Source organism: Delphinus delphis, chromosome 20, assembly GCF_949987515.2.
Source record: "Delphinus delphis chromosome 20, mDelDel1.2, whole genome shotgun sequence".
NCBI classification, from domain to species: domain Eukaryota; kingdom Metazoa; phylum Chordata; class Mammalia; order Artiodactyla; family Delphinidae; genus Delphinus; species Delphinus delphis.
The window spans coordinates 1648932-1669287 of NC_082702.1; the positions used below are offsets into that span (position 1 = coordinate 1648932).

The window sequence follows — 20356 nt, forward strand, 5'->3', positions numbered from 1 at the left end:
TTCATTTGGCTCCAAAAAATTCACACCAGAGAGAGAACTTATGAAGGAAGCAAATGGGGAAAGGACTTCAGCCAAAAGTCTGCTCTGAATGGCATTGTGAAGTACATATTATGTACTTTGGGGTTTTTTTTCCCTTCTTACTGTGTTAAAACACACATACATAAAACTTGCTATCTTATGTATTTCATTTTATTTATATTTTTTAAAGTGATTTTTTTACAATTTATTTTTGGCTGCATTGGGTCTTCGTTGCTGCACGTGGGCTTTCTCTAGTTGCAGTGAGCAGGGGCTATTCGTTGCACTGCACGGGCTTCTCACTGCGGTGACTTCTGTTGCGGAGCATGGGCTCTAGGCACACGGGCTTCGGTAGTTGTGACACACGGGCTTGATTGCTGTGTGGCATGTGGGATCTTCCCAGACCAAGGATCGAACCCGTGTCCCCTGCATTGGCAGGTGGATTCTTAACCACTGCGCCACCAGAGAAGTCCCCAGTTTGTGTCTTTTTGTGAATACCTTACTTCAGTTATAATAATCTCAAGATTAATCTATCATGTGTCATGTTTCAGAATTCCCTTCCTTTTTAAGGCTGAATAATACTCCATTGTATGCATATACCACATCCTCATGCATTCTTCCATTGATGGACACTTCCTTAGTTTCCATATTTTAGCTATTGTAAAGAGTGCAGCTGTGAGAATGACTGCACAAATATCTCCTTGAGATTCTGCTTTCAATTCTTTTGGGTGTATAGCCAGAAGTGGAATTGCTGGATCATATGGTCATTCTATTTCTTTTAAATAAATTAATTTATTTAATTTATTTTTTGTTGCATTGGGTCTTTGTTGCTGCACACGGGTTTTGTCTAGTTGCGGCGAGCGGGGCTACTCTTTGTTGTGGTGGGCGGGTTTCTCATTGTGGTGGCTTCTCTTGTTTCAGAGCACGGGCTCTAGGCGCGTGGGCTTCAGTAGTTGCAGCACGTGGGCTCAGTAGTTGTGGCACGTGGGCTTAGTTGCTCCACGGCATGTGGGATCTTCCCGGACCAGGGCTCAAACCCATGTCCCTCACATTGGCAGGCAGATTGTTAACCACTGCACCACCAGGGAAGTCCCGGTCATTCTATTTTTAGTATTTTGAACTGTTTCCTTTATTGGCTGTACATTTTATGTTCCCATCAAAGGTCCACAGAGTTCTAGTATCTCCACATCCTCTTCAACATAATTTTATTTTCCATTTCATGTTTACTAGTAGTTATCCTAATGAATGTGTAGTGTCTCATTGTGATTTTATTTAGCATTTCCCTAATGATTAATGATCACATACTTCTTGGCCAATTGTGTATATTCTTTTTTTTAAAATTATTTATTTATTTATTTTTGGCTGTGTTTGGTCTTCGTTGTTACGTGGACTTTCTCTAGTTGCAGCGAGTGGGGGCTACTCTTCGTTGCGGTGCATGGGCTTCTTATTGCGGTGGCTTCTCTTGTTGCGGAGCACAGGCTGTAGGCACAGGTTTCAGTAGTTGTGGCATACAAGCTCAGTAGTTGTGGCTCACAGGCTCTAGAACGCAGCCTCGGTAATTGTGGCTCACGGGCTTAGCTGCTCCACAGCATGTGGGATCTGCCCGGACCAGGGCTCAAACCCGTGTCCCTGCATTGGCAGGCGTGTTCTTAACAACTGAGCCGCCAGGGAAGTCCTGTATATTCTTTTTTTAAATGGCTATATTTTCCCCTTTTAAAATCAGATTATTTTCTGATTGTTGAGTTGTAGCAGTTCTTTGTGTATATCTAGATACTTATCAAATATATGATTTGCAAATGTTTTTCTTCCATTCAATAGGTTGTCGTTTCACTCTGTCGATTGTGTCCTTTGCACAGAAGTTTGTAATTTTATCGAGTTTTGCTTTTGTTTCCTATGTTTTTCCAATGCCAAGAAGTTATTTCCAAATCCAGGATCATGAAGCTTTTTCCCTTTGTCTTCACCTAAGAGTTTATGGGTTTATATCTTACTGTTAGGTCTTTGATCCATTTTGAGCTCATTTTTGGGTGTGGTGTAAGGTAAGGGTCCAATTTCATTCATTTGAATGCAGATATCCACTTTACTACAATTTGTTGATAAGACTTTTCTCCTCCCAGGACTTCCCTGGTGGTCCAGTGTCTAAGGTTCCACGCTCCCAATGCAGGGGGCCCAGGTTCAATCCCTGGTCAGGGAAATAGATCCCACATGCTGCAACCAAGAGTTCAAATGTCGCTACTAAAAGATCCCACATGCCTCAACGAAGATCCCACGTGATGCAACTGAGACCTGGCGCAGCCAAATAAATAAATAAATAATAAATATTAAAAAAAGACTTTCCTCCTCCCATTGAATTGTCTTAGCACACTTGTCGATTATTTGATCAAATATATTGGCTTCCAGTTCTGGGCACTCTGTTGTTTCATTGGTCTAAATGTTTGTCTTTATGACAGTACCACAGTGTTTTGATATATAGTTTTATGAAAATACTGTCTTGCTCCAGTTTTGAGTCCCTGGCTTGATGCTAGTCATTTCCCCTTTTGGAGCAGCTGATTAAGTCCACACCCAATCACTGTCTATATCAGGCACTCACACTCTGGACTGCTATACCCCATCCCTTATGTCCTAGAGCCAGGATACCAGGCAACTGGAGACAGCCTCTATGCCCCTGACACCATGAAATTATTCCAGCCACGTCATCCATGGGGAGCCTCAGAGACCTAGCTAGCCCCAGACCTCTTGCTATACATAGGGTGCTCCGTACAGCTCCAGGTTGCTTACTGTGTCCCTGTACAGCCCGTTGTGTGCCCTGCCTGATGCCCTTGTCTCATTCTAAGCCCTAGGTAACACAGAATTCTGCCTTTTATCTACCCAAGTGTCACCAAGAACATATTTTTTCAAGGTTAGGAAGTCCAGCACTTTTTTTTTTTTTTTTTTTTTGGCTGAGTTGGGTCTTCTTCGTTGCTGTGCACAGGTTTTCTCTAGTTGCGGCAAGCAGGGGCCACTTCTTGCTGCAGTTCGCAGGCTTCTCGTTGTGGTGACCTCTCGTTGTGGAGCCTGGGCTCTAGGCACGTGGGCCTCAGCAGCTGTGGCACGCGGGCTCAGCAGCTGTGGCGCACAGGCCCAGTTGCTCCGCGGCATGTGGGATCTTCCTGGACGAGGTCTCGAACCAGTGTCCCCTGCATTGGCAGGCGGACTCTTAAGCAATGCACCACCAAAGTCCCCTAGGGAGATTCTCTTAAGTACCACATATATTGGAAGCTTTCATGATACACCTTGCACTTCCAGACCTTCCTGGAGTCCTTGCCAGAAATAAGTTGTTGCCAGTATCTGTTACGTTAGCCTTCCCTCCTCTGCCACACAGCAGGGTGCCGCAGTGTGTATGAATCATCTGTACAGTGCTCAGCAGGCAGGAAACTATGCTTTCTCCCTTCATCTGGAGGACTCACCCGTCTCTTGATTTTTGGGGTATCTCATTCCCTTCCCACTGATTGTTTTGGGTGGGATATTACCCAGTTCTGGAAAAGAGGACTCCAGCTGGCTTCTGCAGGCAGCTTGTGGAGATTGCCCTTCTTAGTGAGTATATTTGATTGACTTGTAATGGTTGGGTTGATTTTTCCACCCTCAAAGTCACCCGACCCAGGACTCTCCAGCTCACACTGCTGGTGTTTGTGATGGTAAAGTTCTTATTGATTAAGGGACATAGAGTTCTATTTACTGTATGCTGTGGATTGACAACAGAATGAAACAGTGAACGGATTTAGTGGGCACCTCTAGTTTGTATTTGCTATTCAGGATGGAATAGCAAGAGGATAAAGAATAGCTGTCAGTCCATATTTGGTTCAGTTTGCATTGCTGCACGAGGCCTCCTGGGAATGTCTGAAGGACCTCACCAATTTCTTACTCTGGATATGAAGATTATTTGCCTCCCAGAATCAGCTTGAGGAGGGGCATTTGGCAGTAGCCTGAGTTGGGTCCCTTGTCCAAAGAAGATGTCCCATATTCCTCAGCATTGTTGGGGATAGCTAACAGGGCATGTGATTTCATGAGGGGGAAGTGTCAGGTTAAGGACCCTGCAGGCTGCTTGGCCAAACAAAATGGATGCCAAGGTAGCAACACGACGGAGTAGCTTAGCTAAACTCTCAACACCCTAAAAATGAGAGTCTCAGCAATCCACGGATGTCCACATGAAACCTAGTCACATGCAGGAGGTAAAGGGTGGGGATTATACTACCCTCCTAAATTAGAAAAAAATCCCAGAAAAGAATCAAGGGTTATTATTACTTTTTGTAACACAGTAACTCTTGGAGGTACACAGCCTCTCTCAGCTCTCAGAGATCATTCTTTTATTTGTTTGTTTATTTATGGCTGTGTTGGTTCTTCGTTGCTGCGTGTGGGCTTTCTCCAGTTGCGGCGAGTGGGAGCTACTCTTCGTTGCGGTGCGCGGGCTTCTAATTGTGGTGGCTTCTCCTGTTGCGGAGCATGGGATCTAGGTGCACTGGCTTCAGTAGTTGTGGCACGTGAGCTCAGGAGTTGTGGCACACGGGCTCAGTAGTTGTAGCTCGTTGGTTCTAGAGCACAGGCTCAGCACCTGTGGTGCACGGGCTTAATTGCTCCATGGCATGTGGGATCTTCCTAGACCAGGGCTTGAACCCATGTCCTCTGTATTGTCAGGAGGATTCTCAACCACTGCACCACCAGGGAAGACCCAAGGGTTATCTTAAAGCAAAAGGACAGCTTATCGTTCACAAGGTTTGCAAACCAGAGATGTACAGCCTTCAGCTATAAATGAAACTACGTTTGGCAGGGGTGGTGAAGGGGGTGAGGAATTTTTAAAAGCAAAACCTACAAAAGCCACAGTTGGCAGACTTGTAAAAGGAATGGATGGTCCTTGCAGCTTGACCACAAGCCCTTGTGAAATGGAGCAGGACCCTGTATGGCCTTCCCATGAAGAGAACTCCCCACCCCTGTGTCCCCTGCATCTTACTTGTTGGAAAGTTTTAGCCTTTTAGGCCTTCTTTCAGTTCCAAAGAACAAATTTAATCAGAGAAGTAAGAAAATGTAGAAACAAAGGAAAGCATTCAAGTGAGACAAAATGATGATAGTTTAGCCATGAAACAAAGTCAAGGACCTTTAGTTCCTTCTCAAAGCCTGTAGATAATATCTTGAGCCATATCCTTGAGTTGTTTTGCAGATACTAAAACCCCCACCAGGTGGAGGAAGTTCACTGCATGCTACCACCAGACAGGTTGGAGCCAGGTAATTGATAATTGAGATTTCTGAAATACCACCCTGTTACCTAACCATCAACCAATCAGGAATTGTTCATGAGCTGATCACACACCCTGTGACCCTCTCCTGTCATTAAAAACCCTTCCCTGAAAGCCCATCAGGGAGTTCAGATCTTCTGAGCATAAGGTACCCATTCTCCTTGCTTGGTGCCCTGCAATAAACCTGGTACTTTCCTTCACCACAACCCAGTGTCAGTAGATTGGCATTACTGTGCATGGGGCAAGTGGACCCAAGTTTGGTTCAGTAACATATGCAGCTTGACTTCAAGTTTTTGATGATTGGCTGTTATCAGAGCTTCTCCTCAGGGACTATTCTACGTAGGACCCTTAGCAGAATCTGAAGTCCTTACAGTTTTTGGTCATGGTTTTTCTAAGAACACAGAGTACATGACTGAACACCAGGTCTGTCATGACTGCCTGACTCCATTTTATTTAATTTTTTCATAGCACAAGGTACTCTTTATTGTGATATTCAATGGAAAACATCTATAAACCAGCTTACTGTAGTGATGACAGTTGCAACCATGCTAAGGCCCTTTTATTATATTAAAAAAGGGTGGGTGTGGGAGTTCTGTTCACTCCTATGTAACAGAAAATGGGACCTGAATTCAGAGATTTTTAGGTGTATGTAGCTTTTATATATCTTCATGATTTCTTGAGATTTGTTTTCATTTAAAAGAATGCCTTCTTTGCCATAAGTAAGTCTAAATGCAGCATATACAGAACAGTTAGGAATACAGGAAAATTTAGCCATAAGTGTAGACCAGTGTAGGACAAGCTACTCTCTTTTAGATGTGGTTCCAAAGGAAAGGCAGTGATGAAGAGTTGGAATTTTACCATATATTCAGGAAAAGGGAGAAAAGAAAACTTTTTTTTCTTCTAAAAATATCCAGGGAGGGCTTCCTTTGTGGCACAGTGGTTAAGAATCCGCCTGCCAATTCAGGGGACATGGGTTCAAGCCCTGGTCCGGGAAGATCCCACATGCCGCAGAGCAGCTAAGCCCATGCACCACAACTGCTAAGCCTGCACTCTAGAGCCCGCTAGCCACAACTACTGAGCCCGTGTACTACAACTACTGAAGCCCACGTGCCTAGAGCCTGTGCTCCAAACAAGAGAAGCCACTGCAATGAGAAGCCCGCGCACTGGAACAGTCGCCCCCGCTCACCACAACTAGAGAAAGCCTGTGTGCAGCAGTGAAGACCCAATGCAGCCAAAAATAAATAAAATAAATTTATAAAAAAAAAAATCCGGGGAATTCCTTGGCAGTCCAGTGGTTAGGACTCCGTGCTTCCACTGCAGGGGTCACAGGTTCGATCCCTGGTCGGGGAATTAAGATCCTGAGTGCCGCATGGTGCAGTCAATAAATAAATAAATAAAAATATCTATGCCATGGCGGAGTTCTGAACTATACTGAATCAACGGTGCAGATCAACTACCCTCGGATCCTAGTCCTGGAGTAGGTTCAAGATTGTGTGGGAGGGTTTCTGGCCCTTTCTACTGTTCTAGCTGTCAGACTTGGGACGAGTCCCTTAACCATTAAATATATTTTGTCCCCAAGAGTATTGGGAGAGGCCTCTGCTGGCCTTTCCAGATTGGCCCCTTGGCCCTCTCTGCTTGGATCAACAGCCCTTCTATGGAGGGGGCGGGCTGCCCTAGGCCAAGGAGAGAAGGGGGTCATCATTGCGCTAGAAATATTTTAGAATCAAGAAGCGGACAGTGGAGCTGCCCAGCGGGGGTGGGGAGGAAGGCCCCTCCCTCCCGACTCCATTTTATTTTGGGTCCCTGTTATACACACTGGGTCCGTTTTCTATGTCCTTTTCTTAGGGAATTTATCTTATTTTTACTTTTCCTTAGTGGAGGTTACTTAATTTCTACAATGCTTTTATGGCTAAAGAAGCACAGAATACCTAGGTGGACACATCCCTTATTTAGCAAGAAGAAAAAACACATGTTAGGGTTTGTCCTAGGGGTGTTTATAATATGTAATATTAATATTAAATATACAATATATTTGAGAGCCTGTGAAAACTGAATTGCAAGAGAGAGAAATGATTTGTTTGGTCTTGCCACAAAAGAATGCTAAATAGACAAATACAGAATTTTAGGAAATATGCAACATTCCTGCATACACAGAGCAGCCGGCAAACCTATTCCACATGTGTCACATTCACCTCCAATTGTGCCTAAAACCCAGTAGGTGCTCACTGAACATTTCTTAGAACAGTAAATACACACTACAACATAGCTTCCGTATTCATTCTCACGTTTCTGGCAAGACTTTCAAAAGATTGTCTCAATCTATCACTCCAAGCAGTTAATGAGCCATGTTTTCAAGTATTAAAAAGAAGCACATTTTGGAGAGAAAAGCCACAGGCTCAGCTTCATTTTCTGGTTTTTCAGACTTCACTATCTCTTGCTTAAACTTGGCTAAGATCTTAACTTTTTTTTTTTTTACATGTCACACATATGCTTTTCTAGAACTATTTCTGCTGCTTTATTTTAATAACTACATAATCAATAATACCTTTCAGTAATTTCCATTTCACAAGTGTTTTTCTCAGATAATTTAAATTCCCTGTGAAGACACTGCTGCTGCAATTTGAGGTGAAGTGATAAATAACTTCCTAGCAAGAAGAGGAGAGACTAGAATCCCACACATTTGTCTTGGGGGCAAGGTGCTCCCCTTGTACACGTGCTCTATTAAAAGATCACACAGTGTCCCAGCAGAAGATGGAATGTGATAGATCACTATTCTTTTTCAGGTAGGTTTCAGATTCTTAAAAGAATTGGAAAATATCTCAGATATGGAATAATAAATATTGTTTGAAGAAACGTGTTGTTCACTAGGTTCAAACAGAATCACTGACTGTACAGCCAGAAAAGCTGTTTTTCTGGGAACCAGAGTCACAGTTTCACCCTTTCAAGCAATTCTGCATTTCCTGTCATTCTTCCTCCATTATCCCTACCATGGCTCTATCTGAAGTCTTTTCTTTCTTGTCCTGGACCAAATATGCTGAAGGTCATTAAACCGAATACAGAGCTTCAGTCTGTTACCGAAGCAAAATTGGGTCCACTTGCCCATAGGCAGGAAAGCCAATCTGCTGACATCGGGTTGTGGTAAAGGAAAGTGCAGTGTTCATTGCAGGGTGCCAAGCAAGGAATTCAGGGCAGCTAGTACTTAAAAGACCCGAACTCCCCAAAGACTTCCAGGGAAAGGTTTTCAAAGATAGGATGAGGGAGGGGGTTGTAGAGTGTGTGATCAGCTCGTGGACATTCTTCTGATTGGTTGGTGGTGAGGTAATCTGGAGTCAACATCACCAACCTTCTGGTTCCAACCATTCTGGTGTTTATGTGCTTGCAGGCTGCATGTAGTTCATTTTTCCCACTTGGTGCAGGTTTCAGTATCTGTAAAAGAGCTCAAAGGTCATGGCTCAGAATATTATCTATAACCCTTGAAGAGGAACTAAAAGTCCTTGACTTTGTTTAACAAGTAAACAATTATTATTTTGTCTTGTTTGACTGTTTTACTTCCCTTCTGGATTTTCTCACTTCTGTGATTAAATTTACTCTCTGGAACTCAGGGAATGATTTTAGCTAACGAGAGGATCTCGGTCTTTGTTTTCTTTGGAGAAAGAATTCAGCAAAGAGACTAAGATTGCAAGGCAGGCACAGAATTCATTAGAAGCACAGTACATGTGGGAAAGCACAAGGGGAGCTCACGGAGTGAGCTGCGTGCAATAGGGGCAGCTTAGGTTGTTAGTATGGGGTTAATCTTCCAGGGTTTGGGCCAGGGTGACTCCCCTTTTCCCTCCCCTACGATAGTGTCATCTGCAATTCCTTATTTGGGCTTCCACCAGGCTCCATTTTGAATCTTTCCCAAGAACACCTAAGCAAAACCTATTGGGGGTGGGTGTCAAAATTGCAATGCTAATGATATTATAATGATATTACAATGTAACCAAAGTTACTAGAGGACGACTTGAGAACCCCCTCTGCGCATGTGTGGGGCTGGGAAATCTTGACCACAAGAATGTGGAGGCTGGGGTGGACCCTCTCATCTTTCATCCAATTAGGGCTCCTAGTCCCAACAGTAGTTTATCAAAAGGGTCAGCATGAAACCAGTTGCAGCAGGTTACCCCGAAGCCTATCTATCTCCTACCTCAAAGCACACGCTGGCTCCATGGTTTTCACCGTCAAGAGTTCCTTGCTGAGATGTTGCAAAGTTTCTGTTTTAGATGCCATTCCAGGGAATTCCCTGGCTGTCCAGTGGTCAGGACACGGCGCTTCCACTGCCGTGGGCTGGGGTTCTGTCTCTGGTCGGGGAACTAAAATCCCACAGGAGCGCAGCACCGCCAAAAAAAAAAAACCCAGCCATTCCTCCATGCACTATGGCCGCATTAAGTGCAAAACAAGTAGGTGGTTTTGATTCTGCTTAATCCTTATGCATGAAGAGGCTGTCCTTGGGCCTGTCCCTGTCTTTCCTGCCTCCGGGAGGCCTAGGAGGCTACACTTTTTCTACAGACAACAGGCAGTCAGAGGACATGGGATGGGGGAGAGGAATCTGTTCTAGGAAAGTCTCATAGGGACCTGTTAGGTTTCAAGTTGTTGAAAAGCGACAGCATAGCTGACAGCCATGAGTGCACATAGAGTATCATTATAATATAGTGTGTCCCTTTGGATGTGTAGATTTGGGAACTTGCTCTGTTTCACAGTCTGAAATAACACGTCACTAAACTTTCTGTAAGTATTCCTGGACTGCTCTCCAGAAATCTGGGTGCGTCCCCTTTAAGATAAGGGGACGCCCCGCCCACCGTTGGAGACAGGAAACTCCGCTTCTCAGAGCCCCTGAAGGAGTCTCAAAGCCACTACCAGCCACTTAGGGAGTGAGTTCTGCTCAGATCTTAGACATAAGTGGTGGCAGCGGAAACTACATTACCCAGAAGCAGCTACGGTGCGAAGCGGCGGTGACTGAGCCAATGAAAGCTTAGGGGGGGGACGCATACGTGCGTGCTCATCGCCTGGGGGCGGGACTTCCGGCGTTGTCTCTGGTAGTGGTTGGGTGGTTGTCGGGCTGTTCACCGGTTCAGGGTGTCGGCGTCGCTTGGTGGGCACCGAGGTGACGGAGCGAAGAGCGGGAGGAGAGAAGTTGGCCCCGCTGCCCAGAGGCGGCTGTGAGGCCCCCTGCGCCCGTAGTTGACGACGGTGCCCTAGTTCCCGCCCCGCTCGCCGCCTCTCCCGGCTCCGTTCTTCCCACCTGCCGGTGACGGAGGCGGCCCTGATGAGGCCGGCTCAGGTGGGTGCTGCGTCTCCCGAGCCCCCACCCGGCCCGACCCCCGCCTCCGAGTCCCAAATCCGGAAGGAGGTGGGTCCGCTCAATTCCTTGCCGGTCAGCCCCAGAGTCCAGAACAGAGGGCGGCCTTGGGAGGGGTCCCTTTTCCACCAGTGGACTGGGGTGAAGGAGAGAGTACCCTCGGGGCCGCCGGTGCACGGATTGCAGGTGCTACGGAGTCGGAAGCATTGGGGAAACCTGGGTTCCCTTTTGTCGGGGACAGAGGGGGACGAGGTGTCTCACCTGAAACGGCAACCTGAGCAGGTAGAATCCATGGAAGGTTGTGAAGGGATTGGGGATGGGAGAACCGTGTTCAGAGTTAGAAGTTAAAAATTGGGAGAATAGGATGCGAATGGAGGCAGGGAGATTGCTGAAGAGACCACCGCGATAGACCCCAGGAGAATTATGGTAGGGGCTGGGCCAGGAAGGTAGTGCGACATTGGGAGATGGGATGAGATTCTGGAAAAATCTCAAACTTGGAGTAAATGGGATTTCCTGCTGCATAAAATACGGTTGTAAGCAAAAGTAGGGAATGAAGTACCATCCAAATTTTTTTGCCTGAACATCTGAAAGTGGGGAGATGAGGAAGTCAGCGCGAGGAGCAGGTTCGGGGGGAAGATCATGAGTTGTATTTGGACATGTTGATCCTGACATGTATCAAGATGGAGATGTCACCAAATGGAGATACCATATGTGGAGGTGAACATAAAGTCTGGAAGTAGAGGAAGGGGACAGTGTTGGAAATATCAAAGGTATGGAGGGTGTGGACTGGACCAGGGCATGGCCTGGGGATCAGATTGAGGAGGGAGGCTTAAGATTGTTTTGTTTGTTTGTTTTTATTTTTGGCTGCATTGAGTCTTTGTTGCTTCACGCGGGCTTTCTCTAGTTGCGGTGAGCAGGGGTTACTCTTCGTTGTGGTGCGTGGGCTTCTAATTGCAGTGGCTTCTTTTCTTGCGGAGCATGGGCTCTAGGGTGCACGGGCTTCAGTAGTTGCATCACGTGGGCTCAGTAGTTGTGGCTTGCAGGCTCTAGAGCGCGGGCTCAGTAGTTGTGGCGTATGGGCCTAGTTGCTCCGCGGCATGTGGGATCTTCCTGGACAAGGGCTCAAAGCTGTGTCTCCTGCATTGGCAGACGGATTCTCAACCACTGCGTCACCAGGGAGGCTTAAGATTGTTACATGAGATGGGCCCTGTGGTGAGGGAGGGGCGAGAGTTTGAGGGGAGGACATGAGGGCTGGGTGCTGGCATCCCTGGTGCTCCCTTCAGAAAAGAGCAGACCTGACATAGGAGGGCTTCTGGCCTGTGTCTGTAGGAAGGGAGGCCTGGATGGGGTAAGGAACGTCCCTTCTGTGGAGCCTGCAGTGTGTGCTGGTGTGAGTTCTCCACTTGCAGGCTCTACTGATCCTCAGGGCCACTCCTGATGGAGCAAGGGGAAGGTGAGCCAGAGTGGTGCAGCCAGTGGGTCCTAGACGAGGGCACTGCCAGCTCACCTCCAACCCTCAGGGCAAGAGGGATGATCCACTGTTCCCTTTTGAGGATTATTTAATGGGTAGGCCTGGTTGCTGAATGAACTAATAGCTGACCTGCCTGCTCAGCCCCTTGCTACAACTTATTAACTTAAGAATGTATGAGGGCTTCCCTGGTGACGCAGTGGTTGAGAAGCTGCCTGCCGATGCAGGGGACACGGGTTCATGCCCCGGTCTGGGAAGATCCCACATGCCGCGGAGCGGCTAGGCCCGTGAGCCATGGCCGCTGAGCCTGCGCGTCCGCAACGGGAGAGGCCACAACAGTGAGAGGCCCACGTACCGCAAAAAGAATGTATGAAAATTAATTTAAACACTAATTTATCAATATTCCTCTAAATACATACACATAGGTAATTAGAAATAAGCCTGTTCACTCAGTTAAATTTATGCAAACAATTTGTAATTGGCTTGGCATTGATTTACCTCTAGGTATTTGCTTAACAATGCAAAGTTTTATATATGACATCCTCTGAGATCTTAAAAAAGCAGTAAAAATAAAGACCCCAGTTTTCAAAACTGTATCACTTCAGTTGCACTGAAAATATATACAAAACCGTTGTTCCTATGGTCAGTCATAGCTGACACATGGTATGTACTCCTTACGTTAGATAACAATATGACCCTTGTGAGGTTGGAAGCATTCTTAATCTTCATAAACTTTTTCTTTTCCCTGAGGCTCAGGGAGGTTTAACCCTTCTCCAGTGTCACTCAGCTAGTAAGAGACAATACTGTTTTGTGAGGAACTGAGCTTAGACTCTCAGGCTGAGATCTAATTACACCAGGGTAGGGCAGAAGTGGTGGTCCAGCTCTGCTGTAGGATCCTGCCACTGTTACCCATTTCACATGGCTTCCTTCCCCCAGGGTCCCATGGCAGTGACAGAAATGCTTATGGACCCTGTACAGGTGAATGGAGGGGTCCCACCTCTCACCCATCCCAATTATCACCCTGATAGTTTTATCATCCTGATCTGTATGCCCTCAGGGAATGGTAGTGTCCCAGGACTTCTATCCCTTTTTTGTCTCTTGCCTCTGTAGACCCTGTGCTTTCACCAGGTCCAGGATCCTATATTTAGTCCCAGGTTATATAGAATAGTTCCATTTCTGACAATTGATGGGGTAAGATGTGGCAGACAGTCCTGACTACATTCAGGATTCTGAATGTTCAGACAGTTGCAGGTGACACTGAGGTGGGATGTTCAGAGAACTGCAGGTCTCTGTTATATCTGGTGGGAATGGGGAGCTGGGATAGGGGTTCACAGGTATCAGGCCTTGAATGATAGCCTGAGGTCCTGGTTCTCTCATCTCAGGTTGATGGGAGGTATGGAAGGTTTGAAGCAGAGGAGGAAGGTGCTATGACTCATGTTTTAACAGATTCCCTCTGGCTGTAGAATAAAAGACAGACAACGGTGCGAGTGAAGGTAGGGAGACCTGAGGGGAATTTCTGCAGTCATCTAGGTGAATGTTGGTGGTGGCTACATCCGAGTGGTGGCTATGGAAGTAGGGAGTGGTTGTTTTCTGGATGTGTTTTGAACTAGAGCTGCCCGTGTTTTATTTATTTTTTAAAATGTATCAGTATATTTTTAATTGAAGTATAGATGATTTACAGTATTGTACTGTCCATATTTTATCTAATGGAGAGTGAGGGACTCAAGAAAGTGGGCTGATAGGAAGAATTGGGGATGACTTCATGTTTCTGGACTTGTTAGGAAGGATGGATGCCTCATCAACTAAAATGGGCAAAGTCAGCTTTAGGAGGAATTTGCAGGTGGAATAAGGAGAGTCCGTTTTTGTCCACGTCACAAATGTTACAGAGACACCCAAGGGGAGGTGTTGAGTGGGCACTTTTACACAGAGAGCTGGAGTTCAGAGGATGGATTCAGGATGGAGACAGCCACAACAGAGTGGCTGTGTGGACTACGATGAAGCCGAAGGTAAGATTTAGGCGGCATCATTTCTAGTTTATGGTGGTGATGCCACTAGAGGACAAGGAGTGAGAATGAAGGGCCTCAGGACGAAGTCTGTGGGTTGGGTACCTGGCTGGTGGTGATGCGCATCACGAAGACAGATGAGGGAGCAGAGTGTCCTTGTCTGTGCATGACAGCGGGATGTAGACGTGAGAGTCTTCTGAGGCCAGAGCGAACATGAGATGGATGTTGAGGGAGGAAATGGGATCAGCTAGGAGAGTCGCTAGACTTAGGGTGCAGTCACAGTGTGGGTGGGGAGGTCGGTGTACCTGGGCTTCACGTGAGGAGAGAAGTTGCTGACTGCTTATGGGACAGTTCGTGCAACACGGAAGAGGGAGAGGGCTAAGGGGACATGAGGTCTCACATAAAAAGGGTGGCTGGGGAGGAAGGAAAAAACAGGGCCAGGTGGTGAGGCCTTCTAAGAAGGGCTTGGGGCAAGCCCTGGCCCCAGGGGACTTTGGTGTTCAGGGGCAGGACTGGGCTGAGATGAATGCTGGATGCATTTCCATTCACTGCCTGGATTCCATGTGCAGAGTGCCCTATAAGGAGGTGAAGGAAGTGCCTATGGTGTGGGCTGGGGCTGTCTGTGGAACTGTCACTGTGGAAGGGTTAGAGTCACGAGGAAGGTGCAGTCCAACGAGTGAGATGCAGGTAACGAGGAGTGTGAATGGTTGGCCCTGGGCCCTGGCACTGGGCGCTTGAGGACAGGGACGAGTCTGAATGTGTCTGAGGGTCAACACCTGGGGAACCCCTGGGAAACTGTGTGGCAGGAGAGGGGTAGGGCCATGCATGCAGTTCCACACCTTAGGTGGTGGTTTTCTGCTCCCTCCCCCATGTGTTTTATGCTGTGTGCCGGACACAGTGATCAATGGTAATAAGGAGAGAGCAGGCACTGGTGCCACTGGGACCTGGTATATATTCCATGGTGGGACGTGTGGGAGGAGGATGAGCAGGGATGGATGTGTAGGGGGAGGGCTGAAGGTCCTGGAAAGGGAAGTGTATCAGTGATTGCACCCACAGGATTTTAACTAGTGGAGACGAGTGAGTCGTGATACAGAGAGGCCAAGGACATTAAGAGACAGTTTTATTACTTATATTTCCCAAGAGGAGGAGGTACACTATGTAACAGAGCTACCTCTAGAAGCACCAGATTCGGTCAGGAGGCGTGAGCACAAGCTAAGGGACACCAAAGGTCAGAGCCTTTATTAGACTTTTGAGGGAAATGCAGGGAGGATTGGATGAAAAGTTTATGGGTGACTAGTTTGTATAATTCTGTGTATGGGAACTGGGGTATGGGAACTGTCCCCAGCTGTCTGTTACCTGGCCCTGGGCTGCTTTAGGGCAGGGGAAATACTGACCTGGTTCGTGAGAGTTAGTTAAGGAATTGGTTGAGAGTATGGGCTCTGGATTGCAAGGGAGATGTAAACAAATTTGGGCATTAGTTTAGCCCTGTAATTAATGGATGGCAAATAGATAAATACAGAATCCACAAAAATATAGTTGAAACAAGAAGCTGTCCATGAACCAAACTCTTCCAATTTTGGCAGGACCGTGTGGTCTTTGAGGACGTGGCTGTGTATTTCTCCCAGGAGGAGTGGGGCCTCCTTGATGAAGCTCAGAGACACTTGTACCATGCTGTGATGACGGAGAACTTTGCACTTGTGACCTCCCTAGGTAAGGTCCACAAGCTCAGCCAGTTCCCTGAGCTGTGCTCTGTTCTTTCCCTTTTCCCAGGGGGCAGCTCTGTACCCCCCACACTGAGACCACGGATACTGCTTCCTTTCCTGGTTTCCTGGCATACGTGTTGTTGGTGCCGGGGCTGTACTGTGTGTACAGTGTCATTTTTCTCCACAGGGAGCCCCATCTCTTCTACTCTGAGTCCTTCCAAGATAGGGCTCAGGGGTCAGAAATCTAGATTTTGTCTGAGACCCCTTCAGACTTGGCCTGTTCTTGGTTGGGTCCTCAGTCTAGATGCTTGGACTCTTGTTGTGCCAGGCCTTACCCCTCCCTCTTGCTGACTTTTCTTAGGACCTTCTGTGCCAGGAATTTTAGCACCAACCTAATTACTAATTTGGGGAACCACTGATTGTTACTACAGTCTCCCCTGTGAAGTTCTTATAATTTTAGAATGCCGAAAGCCCTGTGTTGGATCTCTGTCTACATGTGCTGGCCCCTTCTTTTTCTGTCTTTCACGTAAGACTAACCTCTTTCAGGTGCCACATCAATGCTCACCTGCAGCAATGGGGAGGACTCTGGGTACCTGCTAGTCTAGTGTGGTCACTACTACATCAATGGCAGGAGACACTCAGAAGTACCCGGGCTTGGTGTGAGGTCCTGGGAAATGGTGTGATGTCAGAGCTCGGAATCTGTCCTGCGTTCACTATTGATTGATGCTTGGACCAGTGCCACACCTCATTTCTTCCCCACTCTTATTTCTTCTGTCACACTCCAACCACACTTTTGTGACTCTCACTTGTCACATGTTCTGTTTCATTGCTCCCTTTGCAATGTTCAACATTTGACCTATATGTAAGATATTGTGAGGTCTGCATGTATCCTTATATAGTCCTTGAACTTTAGCATTTCTTTTGCATCAAGTATTTGTAGGTCTGGGCACAACCTTCGACACAGTGCTCATCTGTCACCAGTAGCCATGGCCATGTTGACTTGGAGGCCTGCCTCTCCTCCCTGCTCTGGTGTGAATGTTTGTGTTCCCCCATGTTCCATATGTTGAAAACCCCATGCAGTGACAGTATTAGGAGATGGGGCCTTTGGGGTGATTAGATCATGAGGGAAGAGCCCTCATGAATGAGATATGTGCCTTTATGAAAGGGACCCCACAGAGCCTCCTAGCTCCTTCCAACATGTGAGGACACTATGAGAAGTCTGCAACCCAGGAGAGTACAGGCTGATCTGTGGGTTCAAGTCTCCAGAAGTGTGAGAAATAACTTTCTGGTTTTATAAGCCAGCCAGTCTGTGGTATTTTGTCATAGCATCCGAAATGGACTGAGACAGTAACTCATCCTTCAGTCCTTGCCTATTGTCAGGGCTCTCTCATCATGGGAGCTATGCAGGCCCATCTCTGCACAGCAGACCTTCCTCTCTCTGGCTTTAGTCTTCGGTGTGTCATTTCTGATGGGGCTGCCCCTTCTACCAAAATAATCATGCACTTCATCGGCATTTCTCTGCTTACAGGTTGTTGGCATGGAGCACAGGATGAGGAGGCACCTTCTGAGCAAAGTGTTTCTGTAGGGATGTCAGAGGTTGGGACTCCAAAGCCAGATCCATCCACCAAGAAGGCCCAGCCCTATGAGATGTGTGACCCACTGTCCAAAGATCATTTGCACCTACCTGAGCATGACGGAATGTACCCTGATGAAGGGCTGTATATTTGTGGGGCAAACCTTTTCCAGCACCAGAAGGAGCAGATTAGAGACAAACTTTCCAGAAGGGATGAGGGGCAGCCTTCATTTCTTACCAACAGCAACATTCACTTGGCAGAGAGGACCTTGACATGCAGCAGAGACAGAAAGGACTTCCCAGGCAGCATAGGCCTTCTGAAGCAGCCGACCCCTCACAATGCGGGGAAGCCACACAGGGACACTGAGTGTGGGGAAGCTTTTGATAGTGGGCAGAGTGATTACAGGTGCACTCAGTGTGGGAAAGCCTTCCGTCAAAAACAGATCCTTGTTGAGCACCAGAAAATCCACACTGGTGTAAGGCCTTATGAGTGCAGCAAATGTGGTATGGCCTTCATTAGAAAGTTTCACCTTGTTCAGCACCAGAGAATCCATACTGGAGAAAGGCCTTTTCAGTGCAGTGAATGTGGGAAATGCTTTAGGTACAACTCCACACTCATTAGTCATCAGAGAGTTCACACTGGATTGAGCCCTTATGAGTGCAGCAAATGTGGGGAATTCTTCAAGTACAATGCCAACTTCATGAAACATCAGAGAAAACACAATGGAGAAAGGCCTTATGAGTGCAGAGAATGTGGAAAATTCTTTAGGTACAACTATAGACTGGTAAGGCATGGGAGAGTTCACAGTGGAGAACGACCTTATAAGTGCAGCGAATGTGGGAAATTTTTCAGGTACAGCTCCACATTCATTAGACATCAGAGAGTTCATACTTCAGAAAGGCCTTATAAGTGTAATGAATGTGGGAAATATTTTAGGTATAATTCCACACTCATTAAACACCAGAGAGTTCACACTGGAGAAAGGCCTTATGAGTGCACTGAATGTGGGAAATTCTTTAGGTACACATCCACCCTCATTAGACATCAAAGAGTTCATACTGTAGAAAGGCCTTATGAGTGCAGCTTGTGTGGGGAATACTTTAGGTCCAAGTCCAAACTCATTAAACATTGGCAAAATCACACTGGAGAAAGGCCTTACGAGTGCAGTGAATGTGGGAAGGCATTTAGGTACCACTGCAGACTCATTAGACATAAGAGAGTTCACAGTGGAGAGAGGCCTTTCGAGTGCAGCGAATGTGGGAAATTCTTTCGATACAACTCCAACCTCATTAAACATTGGAGAAATCACACAGGCGAGAGGCCTTATGAGTGCAGAGAGTGTGGGAAAGCCTTTAGCCACAAGCATATACTTGTTGAGCATCAGAAAATCCATACTGGAGAAAGGCCTTATGAGTGCAGCAGATGTCAGAAAGCCTTCATTAGGAAGTCCCACCTTGTTCATCACCAGAAAATCCACACTGAAGACAATATGAGTGCTGTGAATGTGGGGAATTCATTAGATACAACTCCAACCTCATGAAGCAGAGAATTCACAGTGGTAAAGGCCTTATGAAAGGGCCTACTGTATAGCACAGGGAATTATATTCAGTATCTTGTAATAACTTATAATGGAAAAGAATTTGGAAAAGAATTATATATATATAATATATATATAAACTAAATCACTTTGCTGTACACCTGAAACATTGTAAATCAACTATACTTCAATTAAAAAACAAAAGACCTTACAAGTGCAGAGGTTATGGTAAATTATGTACTACTCCTAACACTGAAGAAGTACCTCATGAGTTATGTTGGAGTGGGCCTTCTCAGTACAGTGAGCATGGAAAGTTGTTTTGGTACAGCTCCCCACTCGTTAGACATCGAGTTCACACCAGACGAAGGCCTTCTAAGTACAGTGAATGGAAGTCTTCAGGTGAAACTCCAACTCCATTAAACATCTATTTCACAATGGAGAAAGGTCTAAGTGCAGCAAATATGGGCATATGTTCAGCCAAAACTCCCACCTCATTCAGCACCAAAAAGTTCACACCAGAGAGAGTATTGCAAATGTGGAAAGACTTTAGCAAAACGTCTGCTCTAATCTGTCCCTGAGAACTATTGTTTTTTCTTTGATTGTGGTAAAATATATGTAACAAAGTTTACCCTCTACCTTTTAAATTGTTGGGTGTAGTGTGTTTAAAAATTCACATCTAATCTCCAGAATTTTTTTCATCTTGCAGAAATGAAACTATGCCTCTTAAACAACATCTCTTTCTACTCCTTCCCTACCTCACCTGGCAACCTCTTTTTTACACTCAGTCGATTAATTTGATTACTCTGGATGCTTTATACAAGTATAATCATACAGTTTTCACCTCTTTGCAACTGGCTTATTTAGCTTAGCATAATTTCCCCATGTTGAAGCACTTGTCAGCATTTTCTTCCATTTTGAGAAGGAATCAGAATTGACCTAAGACATGGGGAAGGATTCTGATGGTCAATACAAATTTGCCTGATATGATGCTATTTAGAGAAAGAGGAGATCCAGATTTTATATGGAATATTTATTGACAGCTTTATTGAGGTACTGACATACTCAATTTCATATTAAAATTGTAAAATGTATTTTCACATCTGTGTGCACAATGGGACTATCACCAAAGTCACGAGGGCTTCCCTGGTGGTGCAGTGGTTGAGTCCGCCTGCCAATGCAGGGGACACGGGTTCATGCCCTGGTCCGGGAAGATCCCACGTGCCGCGGAGCGGCTAGGTCCGTGAGCCATGGCTGCTGAGCCTGCGCGTCTGGAGCCTGTGCTCTGCAACGAAAGAGGCCACAACAGTGAGAGGTCCGTGTACCGCAACAACAACAACAACAAAAATAAGTCACAATAATGAACATGTCCATTACTTAATGGAGTTTCCATTAGCCACTTTGTATTCTCTCTCCCAAGCCTACCCAAGTTGCCATCTCCAGGTAGACACTGTAGTTTCCAT

The 20356-nt window shown here is 46.3% G+C and overlaps 1 protein-coding gene across 1 annotated transcript in view; it reads left to right on the forward strand.

Annotated features, from left to right (window-relative positions):
- The first annotated feature begins 10407 nt into the window (after positions 1 to 10407).
- LOC132416343 (zinc finger protein 17-like) overlaps positions 10408 to 20356 on the forward strand; it is a 36693-nt gene continuing 26744 nt past the window's right edge. The window contains 4 exon segments of the mRNA XM_059999682.2: positions 10408 to 10662; positions 15666 to 15792; positions 17314 to 18837; positions 18840 to 18943. Coding sequence (XP_059855665.2) covers positions 10579 to 10662; positions 15666 to 15792; positions 17314 to 18837; positions 18840 to 18943 — 1839 coding nt within the window. The 5' untranslated portion in view covers positions 10408 to 10578.